This window comes from Periplaneta americana, chromosome 1 (genome assembly GCF_040183065.1).
Source record: "Periplaneta americana isolate PAMFEO1 chromosome 1, P.americana_PAMFEO1_priV1, whole genome shotgun sequence".
In the NCBI taxonomy this organism is placed as follows: Eukaryota; Metazoa; Arthropoda; class Insecta; order Blattodea; family Blattidae; genus Periplaneta; species Periplaneta americana.
This window is the reverse complement of record NC_091117.1, coordinates 217,613,455-217,636,331: the sequence shown is the minus strand read 5'-3', so window position 1 is coordinate 217,636,331 and position 22,877 is coordinate 217,613,455. Positions and strand designations below refer to the sequence as shown.

The 22,877-nt window shown below is 33.9% G+C and overlaps 1 protein-coding gene across 1 annotated transcript in view; it reads left to right on the top strand.

The window, feature by feature from the left end:
* LOC138708147 (lachesin-like) overlaps nt 1-22,877 on the top strand; it is a 692,871-nt gene that overhangs the window by 554,344 nt on the left and 115,650 nt on the right. Inside the window, exon 5 of the mRNA XM_069838394.1 lies at nt 20,808-20,936. Within this exon, the coding sequence (XP_069694495.1) occupies nt 20,808-20,936 (129 nt within the window). The remainder of the gene's footprint in view (nt 1-20,807; nt 20,937-22,877) is intronic.

Here is a 22,877-nt window from a genome sequence, read left to right as displayed (position 1 = left end):
GATGAAAATTGGAATATAAATTAAGTTCGTTGTAATTTAGATTTTAGGCTATATGGCATTCAAAATACATTATTTAAAAGAGGGGTTATAAGGGGCCCGAATTAAATAAATCGAAATATCTCGCTTATTATTGATTTTTGTGAAAAATGTTACATCACAAACGTTTCTTTAAAAATAATTTGCGATAAGTTTTATTCATTGAAAAATTTTGATAGGACTGATATTTAATGACATAAATGAGTTTTAAAATTAAAATAACTGCCATCTAAGGCCGTGTAATGAATTAAAAAACAAATGACTTCGTCTATAAGGGGCCTTGGACAGCAACAATCGAAAGCTATGAAAGATAGCCTACAGACACTGTTTCTGTGTTTGTATGGTAATATCGGAAGCTAAATTAACCGATTTGTATAATTAATTATTAATTCACCATTGGAAAGTGTAGTTTCTCTGGATGGACATATGCTACAATGTTATCACAGTAACTTCTGAGTGAATCGAGGACAGGTAAGATTGAAATAGATTCTTATGCACAGAAAACTTGATAGAGTATTCTGTATATTCGTTTCCTGTATTTCCTAAACTAATTTTTATGACCAAATGAGTGGTCTCTAGATCAAAATGATCGCATTTTAATTTTTTAATTCAATTTAAATTAAGTAACATAATAAACGACTTATCCTTCTATCAAACACGAATGTTCCCTGGATCAAATGTCCTATTTTAATTATATAATTACTTTATATTTATTTCTAACGGGTGCAGCGGAGCGCACGGGTACGGCTAGTACGAAATAATTACATAATTAAATACGACATTTGATCCAGAGAACATTCGTGTTTGATAGAAGAATAAATCGTTCAATATGTTACTTAATTTAAATTGTATTTAAATAATTAAAATGCGATCATTTTGGTCCAGAGAGCAATCATTTGATGCAATGACAATTCCTTTAACATGTTTCTTAATTGTTATTACATGCAACCATAGTTTAATGAAGATTGACATATCTTTTAGATTTAATGTGTATACTTTATTTTACTTGCTCTATGTATCCATTGAATTACGGACTAATAACTTAATTTTAAACCTTGTTTTCTACGTCTTCAGTAAATGGCGCTTGGCCCACTATGGTTCTGAACCCTTCAAATAACTTTAATAGTGATACGTGAAATGAAATTATATTTCTTTTTTCGAAAATGTAAGAATTCACGATCTCCTATGTACCATTGCCATGGAATGAATAAATGTGTTTTTTCTTACTACTCAAAAATTTTATATTTTGCACATAGAAGTTGCTGCAGGAATAACAACTCTACAGTATAATCTGAGGCGGCGGTGAAAATGTATTGTATTGTTATTTTAAGTCCTGTATATCCTTAAATATCAGTCCTATCAAAAGTTTGCATAGAATAAAAATGTACAGAATAGCCTATCAAGTTTTCTGTGCATAAGAAGCTATTTTAATCTTGCCAGTCCTCGATTCACTCAGAAGTTACTGTAATAACATTATAGCATTATATTCATCTAGAGAAACTACACTTTCCAATGGTGAAATAATAATTAATTATACAAATCGGTTAATTTAGCTTCTGATATTACTTCATACAAACACAGAAACATTCTCTGTACGCTGTGCTTCATAGCTTTCGATTGTTGTTGTCCAAGGCCCCTTATACACGAAGTCATTTGTTTTTTATTTCATTACACCGCCTTAGATAGCAGTTATTTTAATTTTAAAACTCATTTATCTCATTAAATATCAGTCCTATCAAAAATTTTCAAAGAATAAAACTTATCGCAAATAATTTGTAAAGAAACCTTTGTTATGTAATATTTTTCACAAAAATTAATAATAAACGAGATATTTCGATTTATTTAATTCTGGCCACCTTATAACCCTCCTTTTAAATAACGTATTTTTAATGTAATATAGCCTAAAATCTAAGTTACAATAAAATTAATTTATATTCCAGTTTTCATCGAAATCCGTTCAGCTATTATCGCTTGAAAAGGTAACAAACGTCCAGACAGATAGACAGACATACAAACAAAAATGTCAAAAAAGCGATTTTCGGTTTGAGGATGGTTAAATATACATGTTAACACTAATAATGTTTGGAAAATCCAAAATTACCAGAAAAATTTTGGCTACAGATTTATTGTTAGTATAGACTACTTAGCTCCAAGAACGTCTTCTTGACATTCCATTGTGAAGGTATGCCGCCTCCGTTTAGTTTGCAAACTTGAGATAACCGAAATTTGCATTAAGCAGCGAGGGAGACACTGACCTTTGAACTTAACCCGCACCTTTAGAAGTTCAGTCTGTGTCGGACGACGAACTCATCTGCATTCCCAGTGCATGCTAAGCGTCCTTAATACAACAAGGAAGACAGGCCGGTTGTCAGACTCCCGAGTACACCGAGGTCACATGTTGAGTGGCAATGGGTCGCATGTTTAAATAGTACATGCAGTAAGATGTGCCTACTAACCCAAGAGGACATAGGTTCTGTTCCTCTGGAGTAGGCGGGTGTGCCGATTAAGGATATCTGACTTAGAATTTTCTCATCGTATAAGCAAATTTTCTAACTAAAGGATGTCACAACAAAAGGTGTAACAAGTGGATAAACTATGAAATATTTGCGCTGATTCTCAAAAGGTAACACAAATACGATACATTCATCCGCCATCTGAAATCCATATGTATCTCTAATAGTACATTATGCAACGAGCCTATAATGATAGTAATTAAGACACGAATATGTTTGTTTATGAAACGAGAGCAAGCGAGTTTCATAATTTTCATACGAGAGTCTTAATTACCATTATAGGCAAGTTTCATACGACTTTTTATGCTCGACCATATTTCTAACTTGAAATTATTCAGAAGTATCATTTTATTTGTATCTGACTGAAGATCGGAAGTGACCTTGTGCATAGCTCGTAAATTGTGAGATGTGCGCAGACGCGATAGTATTGATTTTTTTCCGAGGAACAATAATGTAATTGACCTTGATGTAATCTAGAGAATAACATGAACATTGTAAGGTACAATTTAAATTGTGGATTTGTAATACATATGTAAAATTTTGAATTTGTAAGGTATAATTTAAATTTGACTCTATCTATTACAATGGTGTATTGCTAGATAACTATGAACTATTCTACATATATCAAATTCGATTAACAATATAAACATAGTATGTAATATTGCAACACTTGTACAAAATTTTTCTGATAATGCATTTAGGCATAAGCTTTGTAACTGGCGAGCGGATTGATTCTATATAGTACATAGATAATTTAATTGTGGATGTGTAAGGTGTATTTGTAATGTATTAATTAATTGTGGATTTGTAATGTACTTAAGCATAAGATTTATAATTGCTAGTTGATCATATATTGTGTAGAGTAGATAATTTTTTATTTATTTTAATTTTTGGATTGTAATATCTATTTTAACCGACTCTGTATATTGCAATAATGTACTGCTATATGAATATTAACTATGAACTGTGAAATATGTAACATAAACATAGCATGTAGTATTGCTAATATTGTATGCAATGGAACATGCTGTTTTAGCACAATTAAAAAAAAAACATGAACTAATTTTGATATAACCTGGAAATTGATTTAGGATTGAAAAACGAGATGACAAATTGAGTTTATTTGAATATTATGCACAATTAACGCTAATTATTATAGTAACAGAACATAACCTTCTGCGACAGTATTGGATTTCCAGCCTCCGTGACGTTTCCCTCGTTTTCTTCCGATTGCATATCCGAGAATAATCGAAAACTGAACTTTAATGAATAGGTGTACTTTAATGACATGCATTAAAGGACTGCTACCATGTGTATAATTACTACATTTCGGCATGGTAGAGCATAAAGTAAATTAAAGAATCACAATATATCATTAAAATAACACATTTCTACATCTCTAAAATATTTAAATAAATTAAATAATACTTACATATTGCTTGTAGATAACCCGGAGGTTCATTGCCGCCCTCACATAAGCCCGTGATCGGTCTCTATCCTGAGCAAGATTATTCAAGTCTCTACCATCATATCCCACCGTACTCAAATCCATATTAATATTATCCTATCCTACCATCTACCTTTCGGCCTCCCAAAAACTTTTTCACCCCCGACCTCCCAACTAACACTCTATATGTTATATATGTTATATATTATGTCTGACTTCTACTTACTTGTTGTTTACATTACATTATTATTATCTTATTCAGTTTTGTGTGTAAAATTGTAGTATACTTTGTAAATTTGTAGTGTTTTTTTTGTAACCAAGTTACATTGTGATACAATTTTGAACTCGTCTTAATGTGTGTAATCAATGTAACATGAGTAAAGTATGTAGTGCTACTTAAAAAATTGATGTCGTCACGTGTATCTTGTACCATAATATAGTTACATACACCAAATCTCCACACTCATGTTAGCCCCTTATTCTAACATAACGCTCAAAAACAAAAAATTGCAATACCTATCCAAACAATAAGTTGTAATAGGTGCACAAGATTAATGGGACACCCTGTATACAGGTGGACTCCCATGAAGACTCTCTCCAAATTTTAATTCCGTATCTGTACATATAGAAAGTTCTGTATGCAGAAAAAATACAGATTGAGAAAAATAAATGAATTTAATATTATTAGAATTATTCCCTATTTAACGAAAAATCCTTTGTTACAATGACAGGAGTGTCTTTTTCGTGGATGATATCAAGTTTTCCTGCTAATTGGTATCAGAACTTGCGTTATTTGCCTTCAATATCGTTTTTATGTGTATCATTACAATAGCTTATAACTTTTGTTTTTGAAGTGGATAATTTAATTTGAAACATTTCAACAAATTTGTTAACTCTTGCTTACTTTGTAATTTGTAAACCATTCTCTGCTGTTGCATGATACATTTTGTATTATCAAAAGGGTATCAGCTTGGCTCAGAATTACGTGATGAGTTCGCGTTGAAAGGACTTAATTAAGTATACTTTTTATTCAATCGTTATTATTAGGAAGTTAACATTTTGCTTCCACCGTTCCGTGCAATACAGCGCTGCGGTGTCCAATTACGGGAAGTATATAACGGTAGAGTAGCCCATGAATCGAACTGCTGTTCAAATAAAGGCAGTCGTATTTCAGTGTAATTTGAGTCGAATGAAGCCTGCTTCCCTTCCTCCGAATTTAATGTTCCACTGAGCTAAGACAAGGCAAGCCAATGTACTAACAGCGGTCAAGATATTGACTGGCTCACTGAGAAGTCTTAATTCACTGAAAGAGGCTGCTAGAATTGATATTAACAACGACTTAAATTCTACTGCATGAAGATCGCTTTCCCTGGCCACAAACAGTTGAAACGTAACAGATGTACTTTGTATTCTGCAGTAGTGGTCTTGTGCTTGTTGAATTCGTCTTAAAATGCCCTTTCCTTTTGTTGTGGTCTTCTCCATATTTTCATATTCTCAGCGTTTAAATTTCGGGGCAATATGAAAGTTGGCAAATTTTCACAACTACTTTTTAAAATTAATATTAGTGGAGGAAAGTTCGCTCCGGCGCCGGGGATCGAACCCGGGTCTTTAGTTCTACGTACCGAGCGCTCTCACCATTGAGCTACGCCGAAGTTCAACCCACAGCACCGGATCAAACCCCTCTCCTCCAGTGTTTCCCTTTGTGACCTGACTCTAAGTTGAGCATGTATGCTGACATTTTTTATTAAGTCAACTGTCATTATACAGTAGAACCTCTATTATCCGTGGTAATAAAGGGGGTGGAGTGAATGGTTAATCGAAAAAATCGGATAATCCGTATTATAAAACATTTTCATAAATTAAGTGCATAATACAGGTTCGTAATTTTCTCCGTGGTCTTATGTTTTAATACGCTAGGTAGTTGATCAGAAGTTCACTAATTTAAGGCTGGTTTTCAACGACCAGTTTTTAATGGCCAATGAATTTCTTTATGACGGCTGTCTCTGGAAAGATAGGAATAGTACAGGTCTCATGTAGTAGAATTACATACTATAGACACTTTGTATTTGTTTTTCATTAAATTGCGTACAATTGTAATTCCTATCTCGTATTCTGATGCGACGTGAACCACAGTTTCTCTTTTCACATACCACAATTACTTTTTCGTAGCACAACACGTTTTATTTTGACACCTGTGCAAGACATTTTGCATAGAAGTTAGACTGTATGGCCACTCGAAGAGTAGATCATACTGTGTAAGGGTAAAGGTTTGTATAAAAAAACACTCTGTAGAAAAAAAATCGTCCTAATATAATTTAGAGTACTTCATATTTTTTTCTGCAGAAAAAAAAGTGAGGAAGAAAGTCGGATAATCCACCAATCGGTTAATAGGGTGACGGAAAATTGGGGTTCTACTGTACAAGGAGCGCACTCAGTTGAGTGACTTGGTGGCCGGGATTCCACAGTAATCTGTACAGTAATATGTACTGTTGCTCGAAGAATTTACATAAAGATTATTATTTTTTGGCCCTACAGAATACATCTGTTATGGTAACAATTAATAATAGAGGAGTAAAATTCGCTCCGGCGCCGGGGATCGAACCCGGATCCTTGGTTCAACGGACCAAGGGCTCTCACCATTGAGCTACGGCGAAGTTCAATCCACAGCACCGGATCCCCGGAGCCGGAGCGAATTTTTCTCCTCTAATATTAATTGAAGCGTCGGCTGGAACAACGTTGTAAGATACAATTTTTTTCATTCGGTGTGTTTCCGTGTAATAATGTTGTATGTCATGTTAACTTGCTATACTCTTTGGCTTGCAACTGTCCATCAATGCAGTACGTGAAATTTGTCCACTCAAAAATTTGCTACCCTATAAGAACAACGTTGTACGTGTACACATTTTTGCAGCTCCTGTAAATTTATCAAATGTAACTTATAACGTTGTTCCAGCCGACGCTTCAATTGTTATACCTTATTTTATTTCAAGGAGTGCAGTTCGGTGGCTCCTTTGAACACCCACTTACAGATTTATGACTTCCTACACAAACAACTCTGACAATTCCATCCTGTCCCCTCGTCCCAACATTGCACAGTTGCCACAATCCTGCTGACCCTCGGAATTATGCAGTGAAACTGACGGGATTCTTGGAATTCGGAAAAGATGCGACAACTCTGCCTCCACGTGGATTTGAGAGGAGCCTGTCAATTCTTCTGAACGAGGGTTGTGATTGGTTACCAACAGGAGAAGACAAGATTTCCGTCACAGTAAGGAAGACATTTATTTATGACAACCAATTAGTAGGGGGCAGTAGTAGGTCTGTCGGCAAAGTCCTTTCTATGAAACTGCACTCCATGAAATAAAATAAGGTATACCGTAACAGATCATTCTGTAGGACCAAAAATAATAATCTTTACGCAGACACATTTTTAAAGGAAAGTGTCCAATTTACTCCGGATCATTCTTTTTCGCTTATATTTTGTAGACTTCGTCTCATTTGATCAATCGACATCTTAAACGCTCGGATTAGTTCAAGTCTCCCAGAATTATGTGCATAAAATCTCCAACAGAAAGTAGATTTTGAGGCATGATTCCCGCCTCCATTTCGTCAAGTCTTCCGTGTCCTACCGCTTTCTTGCAATTACGGGATTCCTTTATCTACACTGTGATATAATTTTCACCTCGCTGTGTTTATTTGTCCAAAAGTTATAAGCGATTTTAATGTAAGATTTTCTTTCAACATCGTTACCGAGCGTTTAGCGACCTACTGTATCGAATAGAGAAAATAACTCTACGTCAAAATGGGCTTTACATGAAAATTAACTTAACCATAATGCGTATTATACACCGATTACTATAACCACTGTGTTAATTAGGGATTTACGAAATTTGACAAATCATATTCTCACTTCTACGAATCTCTTTTCGCCAGTTGTAACATGCCAACGGTAAGAGTCCTTCATGCCTGTTCTAGAGATACATTATGACTAAAATGCACAATAATAATGAATAATACATGTATCGTGAACCACAATCGTACTCTTACTGATATAATGAATTATCGAGGCATGTACTACTGGTTTTATGAAATACTTTGTTTCAAAGATTAAAAAAAATATATATTCCAACTAAATGTGCAATGAACAGTAACTAAATTTATGTATAAACTAATTCAGTAATAGTATTATAATCAAATCTATCGGTATTTAATTTTTTGTTAACTATGTGCACTCAGTATATATGAGATTCATTTGCCACAAATTTTATTTTAGCTTAAATGAGATCTACTGGGTGTTCATTTCGAAGTATGTCATGACGTCACTGTTGATGAGTCAGCGATTTGAAGTGAGTTTCAGCTTTTATGTCAGAGAAGTTGCCTATTATTCAAGGCGTTCAGTCTGAACTTGAGAACGTGTACGGCATAACTTGAACGTAGATGGCGGTCTGTACGGTCTGTGTGCTACCATACCCTCTTTCGAACTGTGTTTTGAGCGGGCAAGTCGTACGCAGGGTATTTGTTATCATCGTTTCCATATGGCAACATTCCACAACACAAATCAAATGCTCCGTGTCCATGTTGACTGTCGAAATTAATGTCAACAAATACGTAAGTAATCGTCTTAACCCTCTCCCCATATCTCGACAGTAAGAAAAAACTCACCTCAGTACATGTTTCGAAACAGTTCACATTCCTGCCACTACCGGCGTAACCGTACGTATCGGTAAGTACTCTTCAGAATGAACGCCGTACTTGCTAGGCAACTTCTCTGGCACGTAGGTAATACACCTCTGCGGAAGTGTAGGAAGATTGAATTCTCTAGGCTCATCGACTAGCCACATGACGGCATACAGCGAGCCATGACACACTTTGAACTGAACACCCAGTATATGCAGTATGTTTTTTGTTATACTGTGTGAAAGCAGAAATCATACTTGAATATCCATTGACCAACTTATATCACCAGAGAAACCTGCTTCATTCTATTAGAGAATACAGCGTTCCTTTTTCTCCGGGTCATATAAGTGCAAATCACAGTCCCTTTGGTTGGTTTTCCGTACACGCTACGCTTCAAAACGGTCTAAAATTTTTCCGTATATTAGAGCTTTCATATTTCACGAAAAATCTAACCTTTCCAGACAAGTATTTCCAAACAATATTCCTTGTTTTTAAGAGCATAAATCATGATAAAGGAGCGATATTGCAAAGCAGAAATAATGTGCAGATTTTATTTAGTCTCCAATATGAAAAACGCTCGCAATATCTGGATAAGTTATTGCATAGGAATGGCTTACAACGTTTTGTTACAATATCGGCCTACGCACTTTCATGAGATGAAATATAGAGATGCAGTCTGAGTGAAAACTTCATACAACATTACCCAAAACACTCTCTTACATATGACAAAACTCGTTTCAGGTAACGTTGAAATATACATTACGGTTTAATTTACTTCTTATGCGTTCGTATTCTAACTGTCCTATTCTGAATGAATCTCCTCAGGTTAAATATCTCGGAATAATAATCGATCAACACTTACGTTGGGATAAACATGTTATTTTTCTGTACAATAGATTAAGAAAAATTATTCACTATTTTGATATCCTACGAAATTATTTGACTGACCATACTTTACAGCTGATTTACCTCGCATTATACAAGCTATATTATAGAATGATATTTTATTATGGGGTTGTGTTTTTAGTACCACTCTCATACCAATAACACTGCTACAGAAAAGAATAATGAAAATGTGTTTTAATAAACCTCTTGATTATATCTCAGAACTGTTGTATTCAGAATTTAAAGTATTTAATATCAATCAAATTTATAACAATGTTTTATTTAATTTAGTATACATAAAAACCGAGATAAATTAATTTGTATTCACATAAATATAAAACTAAAAGTTTAGGCAAGATGAAAAGATTACATGGAAAATGGGAAAGATTGCAGAATGCTGGGTTTGCAATGAATGACCTGCCCTTTGGCAGAAAACTATGAATGAATGAATTACATCAGTTCTTTATGTTTTATACTACATTTAAAATAATATCAATATATTACATGGATTCTTTACATTATTTACTAAGATTTAATAAATCAATACATTATATCGGTTCTTCAGGCTTTATACTAAGATTTAATACATCAATACATTATATCGGTTCTTTGGATTTTATACTAAGATTTAATACAGCAATACATTACAGTATATCGGTTCTTTAGATTTTATACTAAGATTTCATACATTATATCGGTTCTTTAGATTTTATACTAAGATTTAATACATCAATATATTACGTCGGTTCTTTAAATTATATACTAAGGTTTAATACATCAACACATTATATCGGTTCTTTACATTTTATACTAGGATTTAATACATTATATAGGATCTTTACATTGTATACTAAATTTTAATACATCGATACATTACATAGGTTCTTTACATTTTATACTAAGGTTTAATACATTACATAGGGTCTTTACATTTTATACTAAGGTTTAATACATTAGGCTAATACATTAGACAGATTCTTTACATTATATACTAAGGTTTAATACATCAATACATTACGTCGGTTCTTTACATTATATACTAAGGTTTAATACATCAATATATTATATAGGATCTTTACATTGTATACTAAGTTTTAATACATCGATACATTACATAGGTCCTTTACATTTTATACTAAGGTTTAATACATTACATAGGGTCTTTACATTGTATACTAAGGTTTAATACATTAATATATTATATAGGATCTTTACATTGTATACTAAGTTTTAATACATCGATATATTACATAGGTTCTTTACATTGTATACTAAGATTTAATACATCAATACATTACATACGTTCTTTACATTATATACTAAGATTTAATACATCAATACATTACGTCGGTTCTTTACATTATATACTAAGGTTTAATACATCAATACATTATATAGGATCTTTACATTGTATACTAAGTTTTAATACATCGATACATTACATAGGTTCGTTACATTTTATACTTAGGTTTAATACATCAATACATTACGTAGGTTCTTTACATTTTATACTAAGGTTTAATACATCAACACATTATATCGGTTCTTTACATTTTATACTAGGATTTAATACATTATATAGGATCTTTACATTGTATACTAAGTTTTAATACATCGATACATTACATAGGTTCTTTACATTTTATACTAAGGTTTAATACATCAATACATTACATAGGGTCTTTACATTTTATACTAAGGTTTAATACATTAGGCTAATACATTAGATAGGTTCTTTACATTATATACTAAGGTTAATACATCAATACATTACGTCGGTTCTTTACAATATATACTAAGGTTTCATACATAAATACATTACATAGGATCTTTACATTGTATACTAAGTTTTAAGACATCACTACATTAGATAGGTTCTTTACATTATATACTAAGGTTTAATACATCAATACGTTACATAGGTTCTTTACATTATATACTAAGATTTAATACATCAACACATTACATAGGTTCTTTACTTTTTATACAAAGATTTAATACATCAATACATTACATACCGATAGGTTCTTTACATTTTATACTAAGATTTAATACATCAATACATTATATCGGTTCTTTACATAATATAGTAAGATGTAATACATCAATACGCCTACATTATATCGGTTCTTTACATTTTATAGTAAGATTTAATACATGAATACATTACGTCGATTCTTTACATTTTACACAAAGATTTAATACATTATATCTGTTCCTTACATTTTGTACTAAGATTTAATATATCAATACATTACATCTTTTCTTTACATTTTTATTACGATTTGATACATCAATACATAACATCGGCTGTTTACATTTTACACTAAGATTAAATACACGAATACATAGGTGTTGTATATTTAAGTATGCGATTTTTTTTTCAGAACTTGGAATTCGGATTAATTTATATTACTGATATCATTGAGGAAGAGTTTTCATGGTTCTACTTGACAATTGTAAAAGTTATTTAATATAATATGCAATAGGATTAAATCTGATCTGTAGGAAATTCGAATCTACTCCAAAAACATCTCGATTCTGTGTTATACAAATCCACATTCTGACACAGAGAAACAAAATGTGTTGCTTTTAGCAAGTGTGTAAGAATTGAGGTTGGCTGAAATCTTGGCACGGCGTCTCTGGCGAGCGATTTAGAGAGTATCGCGCTCTCCGTGGCAGCTCAAGTAACCGGCCATTTACTGAAATAGGATTAAGAGCTGGAGCGGATCTTTCTCAGCCCTCCGGACAAATGCTGTGCGTCGCGCTGGGAGTCTGCTTGTAGGGGCGTTCCAAACAGGATTCACACCTCGTCTACATCACTTTCTTATCCTCTGAAGTCTTTCGAAGACTGAGGTACACATGAATGCATTTGGAGTCACGGGATAAATTCTTTTAAATTCCCTGTATTAATGTAATTTGGCATATTATCCGTAAATAAAGCCAGCTATCATGATATTTACACCTTAAGGAAAGTGATATCATTAAACTTAAGGCAACGGATAATACCGTATGAAACAAAAGTCATTTGGGAAATGAAAAAAACCTATATATTTTCGAAATGATAAATATAGGAATGGGAAACTATTTTCTTTGGAACAAATAGCCTATATCAGTGAACATGTTCTACCGTGAAATACTGTTTACTTACTTACTTACTTACTTACTTACTGGCTTTTAAGGAATCCGAAGGTTTGAATAATTTCAAGGAAAAATTGTTCCGGGGCCGGGTATCGATTTGAAATTATTCAAATCTGCTTTACAGGAAGCTTTACCTGAAAGACTAGTTTTGCATAATATATACGTCACTGTGTACGTTAACAGAAAACCACAATTCGAAATAACACTTTGTGTGCACTCGATGTGGGTCTCTGGCGTTTCGTCAGCCCACGCGAGTTGTGTGGATGTAAAGAGAAAAAGTTGAGACAGTGTCGGGTGGAGTTCCCGGGTAGCTCAGTTGGCAGAGCGCTGGTACGTTCAACCAGAGGTCCCGGGATCGATACCCGGCTCCGGAACAATTTTTCCTTGAAATTATTCAAATCTGCTTTACAGGAAGCTTTACCTGAAAGACTAGATTTGCATAATCCGGAGGTTCATTGCCGCCCTCACATAAGCTCACCATTGGTCCCTATCCTGGGCAAGATTAATCCAGTCTCTACCATCATATCCCACCTCCCTCAAATCCATTTTAATATTATCCTCCCATCTACGTCTAAGCCTCCCCAATTTTTCCCTCCGGACTCCCAACTAACACTCTATATGCATTTCTGGATTCGCCCATACGTGCTACATGCCCTGCCTATCTCAAACGTCTGGATTTAATGTTCATAATTATGTCGGGAGAAGAATACAATGCGTGCAGCTCTGCGTTGTGTAACTTTCTCCATTCTCCTGTAACTTCATCCCACTTAGCCCCAAATATTTCCCTAAGCACCTTATTCTCAAAAACCCTTAATCTCTGTTCCACTCTCAAAGTGAGAGTCCAAGTTTCACAACCATAAAGAACAACCGGTAATATAACTGTTTTATAAATTCTAAGTTTCAGATTTTTTGACAGCAGACTGGATGATAAAAGCTTCTCAACCTAATAATAACAGGCATTTCCCATATTTTATCTGCGTTTAATTTCCTACCGAGTGTCATTTATATTGACATTGATACTGTTTAACACACCAGTATTATAATATATTACAGGGTGATTCGTTTGATTATGGACAAAAAAACACAGTAAAACATTTACTACTGAACTTTATTTATTGAAGCTTTGTGCATACAACACTGAAAGATGAGAGATTCCTCAGAGCTCAACATGACCCCCATTGCGCACCCTGCACAACTCATAACGGTGATGCAATTCAGCCCATGTCCGTTGTAACATAAGAGGGGTGATTTGTTGAAAAGCTTGAGTAATTTTTTACTCTCATATCATCAATGTTTCTGGGTTTCTGTGAATAGACAATGTCTTTAACAAAACCCCACACGAAGAAGTGAAAAGGGGTTTGATCTGAGGAGTTTCGGGGTCAAGCCAAGAGATAGCTGCTTCTCGTACTGGGTTTCGCCTGCGACCTCCTGCATGATTTTTTTTAACACAGAACCTGTTTCTATAAATGTTCGATATCACAACATTAAGGAATAGTATCTAGGTACATTACGCACACCATACTCACGTCGAAATTTCCTTTGAACTCTTTTAACACTCTCAAATTTAGCATACCAAAGAACACATTGTACCCGCTCTTGATTTGTAGTAACCATTTTAATCATATACGATTTTCATTTGTCCTTTCAGATTATGGAAATTTTCATTTTTTAATCATAATATAACAAGCAATAAATTTTTCCTAGTATCATAATCGCACTAATATAGTCCTTACTCTGAAGTTTTAAGTAAATGTGTAATATATTTTGATGTATACTAAATATTTTATATATTTTGAAATAATGATACGAATAAAATTTCTTTTATCTTTTTATATCGATTATATCAATAATGTTTTTCTTAGAAAGAAACTCCAATGCGAATGTTGGGTTGGATTTTATAATTAGAGTACAGCTTCATAAATTAATTTAATTTTTAATTTTGCTTCCAAATAATAAACCGAAATTGATATAATAAAATGTATATCAAGATTAATTATATTGCTCATTCTTGTCGTGTTCATTTTATTTTGTTTTGTTCCGTTTCTCTTTTCTTGTATCTCTATGGATTTCCTAGTAATAGCACAGTCTAGTATATAGAGTCGCGAAGCTCAATACGTAGTAAATATGCAAACATTAGATAGTTGCTCATCACTAGGATCGCTAATATCGCCTCATTACAGGCAATGCAAAATAGTACCGTCACAGTCTATTGTTTCTAGCACCCTCAAAACTCAAGCTTCGTGACTGTTATAGTAGACTATGGTAATATCATGACTGATAGAAACAATACCATATAATAAATACTACAAGAAATAAATATGGCTATTAATAAGTCTCACAAAATCAAATGTTTTAAGCGCTATTCTAACTTCAAAAACAGTGTAAGTAAGTCTATTTGAATTTATTTGTAATTTACTTACTTACTTACTTACTTACTTACTGGCTTTAAAGGAACTCGGAGGTTCATTGCCGCCCTCACATAAGCCCGCCATTGGTTCCTATCCTAGGCAAGATTAATCCAGTCTCTACCATCATATCCCACCTCCTTCAAATCCATTTTAATAGACTATTATCTTCCCATCTACGTCTCGGCCTCCCCAAAGGTCTTTTCCCCTCTGGCTTCCCAACTAACACTCTATATGCATTTCTGGATTCGCCCATACGTGCTACATGCCCTGTCCATCTCAAACGTCTGGATTTAATGTTCCTAATTATGTCAGGTGAAGGATACAATGTGTGCAGCTCTGCGTTGTGTAACTTTCTCCATTCTCCTGTAACTTCATCCCTCTTAGCCCCAAATATTATTCCGAGGCTTATTGTTAGGTTTCGTAACAAGCTGATTTTTACGGTGATGGGTTGTTAGCCCTTCGCTCAACCCCCAAGCTGGAGGACCACCCCTTATCGGCTGTCCACGACTGCTTATTCAATATATTCGCAGCTACCCTCCATATCTGGAGGCCGTCTCCTCTATCCGCAACCTGAGGACGCGCCATGCCGTGGTGATATTTATTTGTTACATTAAAAAAATAAATTATGTACGTCTATACTTTGCTAGTTTTTACTATTTATTTATACATTCTTCTCACTTGCATATCACACAAAATCCAGCTTTTAATTATTACATTGTATTATTCTCAGGTAAACATTATTAAGTTTGCATATAAATATTCCTCTCGGTCAGTGACCTTTACAGAGGAACTTTGTAAGGTATATGGTCAACGGGAATTCAGATCAAATAACAAATAAAAATGAGGAAGTGGAATTGAATAGGGCACACTCTTGGGAAGCCCGACACTGCCATGGGAAACTGGCAGTTGATTGGAATCCACAGGGGAAGGTCTAACACTGAAGTAGTAGTTCCATAGACGTAGAATGTCAACACGGACAGAGGTAGAAGAAGTTTACAAGGATCGCGAACGGCAAAATAAGATAGCAATTCTTTGTGGATGTCCCGTGCTCCAATTGGAAGTAAAGTAAAAGATTCCATGTTTCATCTAGACTGTGACTATAAATTAAGATTTTACAGTAGTATTAAGTTTTTTGACTTGTTCCATATTCTAGCTGTGAAGAAATGTACGAATACCATGGAATGTTAATAAATACAATACAATACAATATACTAATATAATATTTTATTCTTCTCCATCATAATCATTACCATCACTATCCAGGGCTATGACTAAATAATTCTGTTTCTAGCTCCAATTTAGTTAGACCTCCATTTCAATTCTAATAGAAAAATGCGAATTTGTATCCATTATATAGGGCTGAGTAGGCACTGTATGTTTTTTAGTGGTTCTCATAGAAATTCAAGCTTGTATAATAACCAGTAATTTAACTAAATCATAGTTTATCTTCACGATGATGACAAAGAAATAGCGTAACTGCCTAGGGTTAAGGTTATTGTTAGTATTATTATCATTATCATCATCATCATCATCATCATCATCTAGGGAGCGGATTTTTTTTTGCTAAAAATTTAAATATATTTATTTTTTTGTGCTAAAAATTTAAATATATTTATTTTTTATGTGCTAAAAAGTACGAAAATATTTGCTAAAAATAAAAAATATATATTTTAAATATGACAAAATACCTTACTTAGCTTGAAAAAAAAATGTTACTAGGTACTGACCAACCACACTTGAGTGCTAGTAGTTGGCCGAGAATTGCAGTGAACAACAAAGATCATATCCAAATTCTCCATCATAAATGCATGCCGATTATCTCCGAACAACGACTTATACTGTGAAAACGATCTTCCCACATCACAGGACGTCAGACGTGCATGTTTAAAGAGAGGAATGTCACCAACACAAACACCGTCAATTTCACCTACAGGCACACCCAATACATCAGCAACTCTACACATTTTTATATCCACTGTTTTTTCCCAAACACATTCTGGAATTTGTCCCTTAGTTCTTGTACTTCTGAACCTGGTAGCGAATCTAGTTTAATTTTCACGGCACGCACCCCCTTGTTTCAGACAACAGGTTTTTTATGGTGTCCCACTAAAAGCTGATTTGTTAATAGGAAAGCCAAATCGGTTTTTAAACAACCATATTTCAGTATATCTTGAAGGATATCGATTGACGAAGCCCGATAACAGGGAATCACAACAAGACGTATTGCCTTACTTGATGGACATGAGCGAGAGGTGAGAGATTTTTTAAAATTAAATAATGTTCATACCCGAGCTCTTATCTGTTGTGTTTTACAAACAAAGCGTGGAATGAAATCATCTTCAGCAACAATAAACATTCCTAATTATGTGTTGCAAGATCTCTCCTCCTTGTCCATGTTAATTTATTCTCTAATAATAACACTGATATGCTGCCTAGCAGTTCTCAGAACTTGAGGCGATACTATTACAAAAATGGATCACGGATACACCACACAGCGCTTAGAAACACGAAGCAACCAAGAATTCTTAAAAAAGATAACGTATTTCTGAGTGACATAATTGATTTAGTTTTAAATGTTTTTAAAAGTTCTTGTAAAAGAATTATGTAAGTAAAAAAAAACTCCAAGATTTATTTTTTATAACAGATTTCCTGAAAATATGTATTTACATAATTTTTTGTGAAAATATGTTTTTTTATGTGAAACTAACTTTACCCGTGGCCGACGCTGCACTTGTTAGAAATAAATATAAAGTAATTACATAATTAAAATAGGACATCTGGTCCAGGGAACATTCGTGTTTGATAGAAGAATAAATCGTTTAATATGTCACTTAACTTAAATTGTATTTAAATAATTAAAATGCGATCATTTTGGCCCAGAGACACTCATTTAGTGCAATGATAATTAGTTTAACATGTTTCTTAATTGTTATTACATTCAAATAATTAAAATATGATCATATGGTTCAGACAACATCCGTTTTTGGTGCAATTTGGTCCCATCAAAATTTTGCTTGGAATGAAACGTATCGGAAATAATTTTTAAAGACACTTTTGTTATGTAATATTTTTCACAAAAATCAATAATAAGCGAGATATTTCGGTTTATTTAATTCAGGCCCCCTTATAACCCCTCTTTTAAATAATGTATTTTGAATGCAATATAGCCTAAATCTAACTTACAACGAACTTAATTTATATTCAAATTTTCAGTCGGTTCAGTCATTATCGCGTGAAAAGGTAACAAACATACAGACAGACAGACAGACAGACATACAAACAAACAAAAATTTCAAAAAGCGATTTTCGGTTTCAGGATGGTTATTATACATGTTAACGCCAATTATTTTTTGAAAATCGAAAATTACCAGAAAAATTTTGGCTACAGATTTATTATTAGTATAGATAAAATTCGGGTTTTAAACTTGAAACTTCATGTTCGGAATTTTTAACTTTGTTAATTGTGTTTTATCACACGCAAAAATAATATTTAATTACATAGGAATCCGCTCCTTAATCATCATCATCATCATCATCATCATCATCATCATCATCAACTAAAAGCTTTACCAACAACCAAAAATGTATTTAAAAATAGGCTTAAGGACCTTACTAATAGACGGTAATTATACACAGTATTTAAAGGGTGTAAATGATATGTTGTTATTGAAGTGTTGTATCAGTGAAGAATTATGTTGTGTCAGTGAAGTGTGTTGTATCAGTGAAGAAGTATGTCAGTGAAGTGTGCTGTGTAAGTGAAACGTGTTCCTGTCAGTGAAGCTTTATAGTTTATAGTGGCAGTGCAAAGTATTTGAACAGTGAAATGTTTTTGAAGTGTTAGTGAAATCAGGATAGAATCAGTGAAATGTGTCGTAGTTCCAGTGCAGTGAGTGAGTTGACAGCGAAATGAGTGTAATTTGAAAGGTACTTGTGCAGATATGAACATATTATACTCGTGGGTTTAGTTCGATCTTAGTTTTAAGATACAAATTAGATTTATTTCAAATGTTATTTTAAGTGATCGTTTCATTTAATTTAGTATATTCCCTGTTATTATTATTATTATTATTATTATTATTATTATTAATTATTGTTAGTATTAATTATTAGTATTATTATTAATTGTATTTTAATTAATAAGCTTATTATTGTCATTATTGAGTGTAATTAGTTACCACTGCCACCGGGTATATACCCACTGCAGTGTGAAAAAATACCGGGACATCACTTTATTATTACTTGCAGTTTTATTGTACCTGCGTTTCTGAATGTACTTGACTCCCACCCCTTGCAGTAATGTTCTTGCTCCCGTCAGCCACACAAACTTACGGCCGCTGTTGAATTCGAAGTCTGCTAGCAGTGAAGTAAACAGTACAGAGTATAGTGTGTTTCAGAAATATGGTTGCGTTTTCCATAGAAGGAAGAGCTTATATTATTGAAGCTTATTTCCAGGGGCAGGTATTTATGGAGATTAATTTTATCATTTATGTGTTTTAATATTGGTGTCGGCGGAGTTTGTTGGAGATTGATTTGTACTTTTGTTGGATATTAACGGAAATTTTGGAAAATACAATTTTTTGAAATTGGAATATTAACTCAGTATGAATATTACTTTCCAAATAAATAACATTAAAGGTTCATTGGATTCTGGTAAAGGTGCGGTATGGCCAATAGACAATATTTGTTGGATTGAGACTGTATTTAACACACATTCATTAAAAACGAAAAAAAAAAAAACTTCTAGCCCTCAAATTAATACTTTCAAATTATTAGTGAAATGTTGAATTCTCCGTCTTTTGAGTTCACTAATGTAATGAGAACAGCTGGAATACCATATAATGTAGCCTACTTGAATGTGCAGCAATTCAAATAAAAAAATGTCCGAAAAAAGAACTCAGAATATGAAATTCGCTGCAAAACGATCTATAATAATAATTCGCGAATGTGTCCATATTTCGCTATTAGAACTTCATTTCGCTATTGTTTTATCCGCATATTATTAATCAGAATCACTTAATTCGTAAAGATTAGTAAAAATCTATTGCATTGTATATATTATGTCGTGATTTTCGAGATCTCCGTAAATACCCGGCCCTGCTTATTTCGCACAGGTACGGTGTGTAGCATGACTGAATAACTTTGAAGTGAAGATTAGAGTTACCGAAAGTACGGTAATATGCTGAATAAAGTAGCCATTATATAATGAATAAAACCGCCTGAATAGTTGAGTTTGTGAAAAAAAAAATATTACTCCTCACTGTATTTTGATAAAATACCGTAAAAGTAATGATCAAACTGAAAATCCTAATATCGTATTTCCCTGTAACGTAGCTAAATGGATACATTACTTTTCTCTCCTCCTATAGCTAGTAAAATGATTTGTTTACATATTGCACTAGTAACACCAAACTCTTGTAATGGAAGGGGGCAACAGTGTTTTCGAGTATAGCCAGGTTAATGTTAAAAATGTTGGTAAAAATAAAGTGATGTCCCTGTACATACACATACATCATCATCAACTTCTTCGTGGTAACGAAATATGTGACTTAATTTGTGTTCAGTAATAAATATAGGCCTAAATGTATTTCCTTACACGTCAAATTCGGACTTCATTACACCCAACGTCATTAAAACTGCTGTATTACCAGTAAAACAAAGCGCGCACAAGGCACCAATGCAAGCAATCGATTTCTGTTTCAGTGGACACATACAGCGGAGACTCGCTAACCCTTGTGAAGTTGGACAGACGGCAGATGGGTGCTTACCTCTGCATAGCTTCAAATGATGTTCCGCCGGCAGTGAGCAAACGGATTACGCTCAACGTCAACTGTGAGTATTCTACGTAAATATTTACACGTCTTCAACAATGCGCCCTCCTCTGTGAATGTAACCATTTCGAAACTACAGTCAAAACATCGTTTCCTCACTTCCCATTGTCTATAGCTACAGCAGGTTCCCAGAGGAACATCTGCTTGTTCTAGATTAGGAGTACAAAGCATTTATTTTTAATGGGCGTGACAAATGTGAAAATCTATCAAAACAGATATCTACCATAGATTGACATGTTTCTAATTTTACTTTCATGATAACGAATGTAATTCTTGCAACAGTTCTGGTCCTGAAAAATATGCCAGTATGAGCTCAATAGCTACTCAATTATGTTAGCATTGCAGCTGCAGAAATTATTTATTTTTTATTTATTTATTTATTTAACCTGGTAGACATAAGGCCATCAGGCCTTCTCTATCCCTCTACCAGGGGATTAATAATAATAATAATCCGTGGAGCTACAGCCCGTGAAGGGCCTAGACCGACCAGCCGGCTGCTGGCCTCACGTCCACATGCCGAAGCAGAGGTGGACGATCATCCAACCAGAATGGAGGTATCGTGTGGTTAGCACGATGATCCCCCCAGCCGTTATAGCTGGTATTCGCAACCGGATTTCGCTACCTATCGTAACTCCCCAAGTGCATCACGATGCTGGGTGGGCACCGGTCCCATACACTGGCCGAAATTTAATGAGAAAATTTCTCCCCCCATGAGGAATCGAACCAGCGCGCATTCCGTAACGCGAGTCCTAGGCGGGATGCCTTAAACCGCGATGCCACGGCGCGGGACCTACCAGGGGATTACAACTACAATATTAGGAATACAATTACAATTATAATTACAATTAATATTAAATTTACAAATACAATAAAAATCAAAGTACTAAAAGATTAACTGATTAATAAAAGCTAGACAGTTTATTGTAAAAGTTAAGAAGAGAGAAGCATCTCTTTTATTGATTAAGTAAAAATTGAACCTACTCTACGCAGTAAGAAAATGCTTAATAAGCTTGCTTTTGAACACTACTAAATTCCGACAGTCTCTGATGTCACTGGGTAGGGTATTCCACAAGCGAGAGAGCGAGATCGTGTATGATGATGAATACGATGATGTCTTATGTGTTGGTATGGCTAGTATGCGGCTATTTTGCGTGCGTGTGAAGAGATTATGATATGATGACAGGTAACTGAAACGGGAGGCAAGGTAGGTAGGTGTAGAAGTGTGAAATTATGTGTAGGATTTGATTAAATTCAATTCAATTCAATTCAATTTATTAAGCCATTAAACATACAGTGATAGGCTTCGTCACAATAAAGAAGGAAAAAAACAGATTTGAAAATACACATATAATTGAAAACAGTAGAGTTTAATTAGAATTAAAACACAAAATATTTAGAAACTCTAAAATTAATGAAAACACTTCACTCTTGATGTAATATTTGTAAATAAATCTGAATAACTTCATTTATTAAAGAAAAATTTCGTATGAATTTATGTTAAGAAAGTTATCTGCAGAGAAGAAAGGATTAATTAAAAGACGGTCAGCGCATCTGGCCGCGAAACCAGGTGGCCCGGGTTCGAATCCCGGTCGGGGCAAGTTACCTGGTTGAGGTTTTTTCTGGGGTTTTCCCTCAACCCAACACGAGCAAATGCTGCATAACTTTCGGTGCTGGACCCCGGACTCATTTCACCGGCATTATCACCTTCATTTCATACAGACGCTAAATAACCTTAGATGTTGATACAGCGTCGTAAATTAACCCAATAAAATAATAGTACATTATGCAATGAGCCTATAATGAAGGTAATTAAGAAGCGAGTATGGATATTTATGAAACGAGTGTAAGCGAGTTCCATAATTTTCATACGAGCTTCTTAATTATCATTATAGGCGAGTTTCATACGACTTTTTATGCTCGACCATATTTCTAACTTGATATT